Below are 6,902 nucleotides of genomic sequence, written 5' to 3'. Positions count from 1 at the left end.
TCTTAACTTCTTAACTTTTATAAAGAATATCTTTTTGGATTTGAGACTTTAGTCTTTGCAACTTTACAGATCTTTATGCCTTGCAGCACTGTAACACTTCAAAGAGAAAGGAAAAATTTAAATCGCATCATATGACCCCTATAAACACAAATATATTAATGAGAAAGAGAATTGTAAATATCATTCTGTACCATAAATATTAGTCCAGGTATCAATTATCATGTGCACAGATGTCTAATTAGTAATTATTTGGAATATATATATACCGGTATATATTTTTTACAAAAATAATGCACACAGCATTATAATCCATCATGAATCAATGTTTTATTTTCACACAATCAAAGGGTTGAGAGCAGTTGTAAATCTAAAAAGTGAAGGTGAGATTTGAAAAATGTATGGGCAATATATGAAATATAGTGTTGTGTGAAAGGATTCTTCTTTAACCATTCTTTGGTAGAACGACTTGTGTGCTTGGGGTCGTTGTCTTGCTGCATTACCCACTTTCTCTTGAGATTCAGTTCTTGGACAGATGTCCTGACATTTTCCTTCAGAATTTGCTGGTATAATTCAGAATTCATTGTTCCATCAATCCTGGCCCAAGATGCAGCACAACAGGCCCCAACCATGATACTACCACCACCATGTTTCACAGATGGGATAAGGTTCTTATGCTGGAATGCAGTGTTTTCTTTCTCCAAACATAACGCTATGTTAGAAGTTAGCCTGCAGTCCTTTGAATCCTAGTGGACTTTTACACATCTTGCTTTTAGAGTGTTCTTTGTTGGTAGAGCACTCCTGGGGAGGGTAACAGTGGTCTTGAATTTCCTCCATTTGTCTGTCTAATTGTGGATTGGTGGAGTCCAAACTCTTTAGAGATGGCTTTGAAACCTTTTCTAGCCTGATGAGCAACTCTTTTTCTGAGGTCCTCAGAGATCTAATTTGTTTGTGCTAGGCCTGGGCGATAAAACGGTATCGATATTTATCGACGGTACACCTTCTTCGATAACGATATTAAAAAAATTAAATATAGTGCACGATATAGGCACGTGCTATGAGTGATGCAGACAGCACACACAAACACGAACATGAGGGCTGTACCTGCCTGTGATGAGGAGATTGTAAGTAAAGAATGAATATTAGTCGAATTTAAAATAAACATTTGCATTTGAATGCAAAAATAGTACAATCCAATGTTAGATGTGCGTCAGGTGATGATGCAAGTGACGTTGTAGTTTAATGTTTTGCTAGTCTAGCCCACAAGACGCGCAGTTGCTGCGTTATTCATTCAAAATATTAGAGAAATATAGAAGCTCAATGCGGAGAAGATCTTGATTAGGTTAAAACCGAAACCAAGCCATTCACACAGAACGCATATTCAGCGCATTTTCTAGACGGACAAATACGACTGCTGCACTCACGTCTCAGTTTTGTTCATAATTGTTTAAGCAATTTACGAAATTATATTTGATTTATACGAGTTAATTTAGACGTAATGCACGTTTTTTATAGACTATTACTTCCTTGCGTTGAGCATTTAAAATGTGCTGCATTATTTTGCTCATTGCGCCCTCCTGTGGCCTTGGGAGACAAGCCAAAAGTTTAATCTAGCTTCTGCTAAATGTATAAAAAAAAACACATTAGAAATTAGATACGTTTAATTTTTATTTTGTTTTTGACTGTTAAAACAAAAAAAATATTTGTTGTTTGTCTCAATAAATTGAGTTAATTTAAAAATACAGTGGTTAAATGTAAACATTTTTTTCTATTGCTCTTTGTTTTAAAAAAAGTTTATAAAAAAAATTTCAATAATTATCGATACTGAACGATATGAAACATTATATCATTGATACATTTTTTAGCTATATCGCCCAGCCCTAGTTTGTGCCATAATACACTTCCACAAACATAAATAAACTTTGACAGATCCCTGTTCTTTAAATAAAACAGGGAACACACTGACCCCTGAGAGTCATCTCACTGATTAAAAACACCTCTGAACAGATGGACTCTAATTTCACCTTCAAATTAACAGCTAATCCTAGAGATTCACATACTTTTGCCATTCACGGATATGTAATAATGGATCGTTTTCCTGAATAAATAAATGACAAAGTATATATTTTTATCTAATTTGTTTGATTGGGTTCTCTTTGTCTACTTTCAGGACTTGCATGAAAATCTGAAGATTTTTTGTAGAGATGCACCGATCTATCGGCCAGTGGTCGGAATCGGCCAATTTTCCTCATGATCGGCCAGGATCGGTGACCAGCCGGTCAGTCTCACTTCTTTCCGATTCCGAGCCGATCCGTTACCAGCGACACAGTCAATAACATCAGCCGCGCATTCTCACTCTCCTCTCTCCGACACGTCTCATTTGCTCCGGTTAAATAGTGCTTGTATTGCGCATTATTTTAATCATTCCTGCAGGTTTCGTACTTACACCAAAAGCGCGTGCACCACCACTGATCTATATTAGTGGAGCGCACAATCAGCGCTCAGTCCCAAACAGCTTATTTTCACAAATACCGAAATGAGTAGCTAACTGCGCTAAAACGTTCAAATACATACAAAATTATGTCAAAATGCCCGTCTTGGCCAGTATCCAGTTAAACACAGTCAGTTTTGGAAAGTTAAATAGTTGAGAAAGAGAACGCATGTTGTGTAACAGTATATTGGGTCCGTGGATAAACTCGTAAAGGGACCGCAGTCCAATATTCCTGCTGCTGTCTGTCATGTTAATCAAAGAACAAAAGACAAAGAAAAGAATTGTCTGCTCTTGACTGAATACGTTTTATAACTTTAATGGTAAGCATTCATCTGTATTTAATTTTTACAATGAAGACTAGAGGAATTAATGTAATCAAATGTAAAATAACACTGGATGTGTTATTTTACATTTGATTACTTTAATTTCTGTAGTATTTCTTACCTGAATAAAACTTACTTAACCTGAAAAACTTAGTTTCATAGCTCTCTTTATTCTATTGCATTTATTTGTGCTGTTGTTTGAATTCTTTTTATTTGTTCTTATTTTATTGCCGACTTTTTACTTGTTTTTTAATGAAAAAACTATTTTGCGTTGAAGGAAAGTAGATATTTGTTTGTATATGCTGTCAATTATAGTTCTTAGAAAGAAAATCGGTATCGGCAGATCACACTAACAAAAAAATCGGAATCGGCCAAGAAAATTGCAATCGGTGCATCTCAAATTTTTTGGTTATATTTATGCAGAAATATAGACAATTCTAAAGGGTCCACAAACTTTCAAGCAGCACTGTATACAAAACAAACTAATATAAATATATAACAAACATTATATAAACACTATCAAAGACTACAATTTATAAACTGACAGTTTACAAAAAATGTAAGTTCTTTGTTACTCTATACCTATTAAGGGTTAACCATCTTTTTCTTTTCTTTTTTTTTTTTTAAGCACGACACCGACAAGTGTCGACAAGACCAACAATAACCCACAAAGCTGCTTAAAAAATAACAATTTCAACAACAAAAAAAAAGTTTAAATTAATGAGAGATGAACACTAGAAAGGTACCATTTTATCAAAATGATGATGTCACACAATACCTCTAATATCTCCAGAACATAACTCCATACATTATAAGCATTAAAATATGCAGTAAAATTAATATAACTAATATTATGTATTTTAGACAATCGTGTCTATATTTTTGGTTTTTCAGCCATTTTTTGCTCAAACAAATCATCAAGGTAACAACACTGTTTAGGATTTATAGATGATTCATTCCCCCAGTTGTAACAGTGAGCCAGAAAAACAAAATTGCAACAATGTTATACACGTGATGAGCAAAAAAACCTTACTTGTCAACTCACAACAGAAAATCAGCTTCTGATTTCATTTATAGAAGTAAATACCAGACGTGTCTTGTTTTTTCCATCGATTCCTACCACTCATCAATCAGTGACTGACTTTAGTGAACTCACCACAACTTTAGAGGCCAGATTTACATCACTTGCAGACAACCTGCAGGACCTCCTTCGTGGTGGACTCTTTCCACTTGACTCTGTACAAACAGTAAACTTTTATAGAAAAACACAACTAACACAAAACAGAACATACTTTAGTATAATAAAGCCATTTTAGCTGTCATTTATGCATTCATTATTAATTCGACATTCGCTAACATAACAGATAACTCAATAACAGCCTTGTTAAAAGACTAACGTTAACAGTATCATGTTCACAGTAATAACACTCACTTCTGATTTCATCGCTGCTTTTCCGCGACGGTAATCGTGTGGTTTTGTTGCTCATCTTGCAAGACAATACAGATCCAGAAACTGCAAACTGCTGCTAGTCAGTAAGCTAACACGACGAACACGCGAGAAATTTACAATGCCACGATTACAACAACAACGTTGCATGTATTTTAAAAGAGCTGTGCCTTAGTTTTACTTACACTGTCCAATCTGTTATATGGTCGGTTATATGGAATTGTATTAAACAAATTTCTCTGTTTTCGGATGCAAACGAATATGCTCTTTTTTCAAATTCGCCCGCCTTCCCATGTAGTAACAGGAGATGGCGGATGCAGGGGGTGGAGCTAAACCTACTTCCTGTGTGTTAAACAAGTGTTTTCCTTTCGAGGGCGCTTCCAGGTTCAGACTCAGAGAGACAAATCATATCAGGATATTTTGGATAGTACAGATAAGTATTTAAATGCAATGAATTAAAAAGATAGTTCCTGGCATAAATATGAAAACTGACCAAAGTAATCTATGCAAAATAATTAAATAGAACTAGTCAGACCAGCACGAAAAAACCTAACGGGCAACACGTGAACTATGTTACCCTTGAAAACAGCACACAGATGAATGCAGTGGGCACATTGTGAAATTAACATTACTTTCCGACTTGGTTATGTCCCTTTCTTATGTTTTTCTATACATTTAATTCTGTAGAGAATTTTGTAATAATCGGGTGACAGGTTAAGGACAACATCAGTCTATTCTTGCTGTCTTCAATTTGGACTCCCAGAAAGCCTGCAATAAAAAAGTAAAACGATTCATACCCATTAAAATTTCATGTCGTCACAGGTATATTAACATAAATGTAGGCCTAACTGTAATCTATAAACTACAAAAACGGTTTTAAATAGCCTTTAAGTTAAAGGCTTTAACATGACATTTTGTGAGACCTTATAGGCTACATTTCCATGTTTAATTTCCATGTCATTTTCATAAAAAAAATGAAAACAAAAACAAAACAGTATTTCAAAGGGGGGGGAAAACTATATACATTATTCGGCCAGTAACTTGACTAAATAAGGAAATATTGGCATCTGTTTTGATTCTTCACCATGTTTCATCCAGCCACTGTCTTCAATGAATCAATGCCAAATGATTCTCTCATTCTAACAGCCCAAACACCCTGACAATGACAGCTTTTACAAATCAATTCCAAATGTTTTCATGCAAGTGTAATCTATTAAATGCAATCTACAAATAATTAAATATGAGGTTAGTGTATAAATTGTGTTGTTTCACTCGTTTGTAGTTTGCTTTCTTTATTTGTTTGATTGTTTGTTTGTTGAGAGGGCTTGCAGTCAGGCCAATTTAGTGACAAATAAAACTCAGTTTTTCCAATATACATCTGTCATTAAAACTAAACCTAAATCATAAAGCCTGAGATCAGATGAAACCGTATATGCTGATTTAACTATTTAATGTCGAAAAGGATGACATTAACAAAAGTAAGAAAGAAAGTCATTTTTTAGGCTGTTTAGTATGAGCAGCAGTAAGTGGCAGTGATGGTCCAACTATACAGGCTGCTAAGCATGTTCAGATTGATGATGCACTTAATTTGCTAAACACTGCTTCATGAAGCTTTGAAATGTTTATGAAACTGGTTTCAAACCAGTGTTTTGGAGCGCATATCAAGCTAGACACGTGATTTTAGCAAACGAGTTATGTCATACTTTTCCTTAACGTTTACATTACTAATGGTTCACCACTAGGGGGCGTTGATCTGGTGTCCCCATGAGGAATCTATATGTATTTTAATACATTTTAAACTTGGTTACAATTATTTATGAAAAAATATAATGCACTTTTGATATTAGAATGTTTACATCAGCTTTTCTCAACTGCAATTTAGTTAAAATTATGCATTTATTTTTCAGTTTTTTTTTTATAAGACAAAAAATGGTGGGAAACACTGATATAGTTGATGGTTATGACTGACCACATCAGACAATTTAAAACTTATTTGAAAACAATGTTTATTGTAACTCACTGCTTCATTTGTCAGGCAGTTTCATTGTCAAAAACAATGTGTGGCTCGGACAAGAGCCAAATAGCCCTACATTTTCTGCAGACAGCTCAGGATGCTCTTTAGGGCCATACACACTTTTTTTTTTTTAGAGCAGCACATTGGCATTAACATACAACACAACAAAGAATATTTTTTGCACTTAAAAGATATTTCTTGAAGTTTATTTTCAAAAAAAATGTCCCCCCTTTTGGTATTTGTACAAATAAATGTCTCGCAAACAACCTGGGAAACACATGTTGATTTTGAAGGAACAAAAACAGTAAGATGGTGGTTCTTTTTTTCTCCATTTCTTTTCGGGCAAAAGTTACAATTTTTCTAACAGTCATTCTTAAAGATAATAAATGATTGAAACATACTTATGTATTTTTTTGCATATACATTTAGAAATTTTAACAATTCTAGAATAACTTACTTTTTATATTAATACTTCTCTTACAGAATCCAAACTCGTTGATATGTGAAAGGCTGTTGAGAAGTCAAGCCTCCCTTCCACTAGAGGTCAGCACTGATGTTTAAAGATATACAACCTTTTAAGCATATAAGAGAACTGTCAATTCCAGATTTCATGGTTAATCACCTCTACCA

At 34.3% G+C, this 6,902-nt stretch overlaps 1 protein-coding gene across 1 annotated transcript in view; it reads right to left on the bottom strand.

Moving 5' to 3' along the window:
• The window catches only part of cdca5 (cell division cycle associated 5), a 10,250-nt gene extending 5,592 nt beyond the window's left edge, over positions 1-4,658 (bottom strand). Inside the window, exons 1-3 of the mRNA XM_016252922.1 lie at positions 4,444-4,658; positions 4,244-4,349; positions 3,968-4,047 (exon numbers count right to left, since the gene is read on the bottom strand). Of these exons, the coding sequence (XP_016108408.1) occupies positions 3,968-4,047; positions 4,244-4,298 (135 nt within the window). The 5' untranslated portion in view covers positions 4,299-4,349; positions 4,444-4,658. The remainder of the gene's footprint in view (positions 1-3,967; positions 4,048-4,243; positions 4,350-4,443) is intronic.
• Between the last annotated feature and the right edge of the window lie 2,244 nt (positions 4,659-6,902).

Source organism: Sinocyclocheilus grahami, unplaced genomic scaffold (genome assembly GCF_001515645.1).
Source record: "Sinocyclocheilus grahami isolate Dianchi unplaced genomic scaffold, SAMN03320097.WGS_v1.1 scaffold1140.1, whole genome shotgun sequence".
NCBI lineage: Eukaryota > Metazoa > Chordata > Actinopteri > Cypriniformes > Cyprinidae > Sinocyclocheilus > Sinocyclocheilus grahami.
The sequence above is the reverse complement of the archived record's forward strand: the minus strand, read 5'-3'. Positions and strand labels throughout refer to the sequence as shown.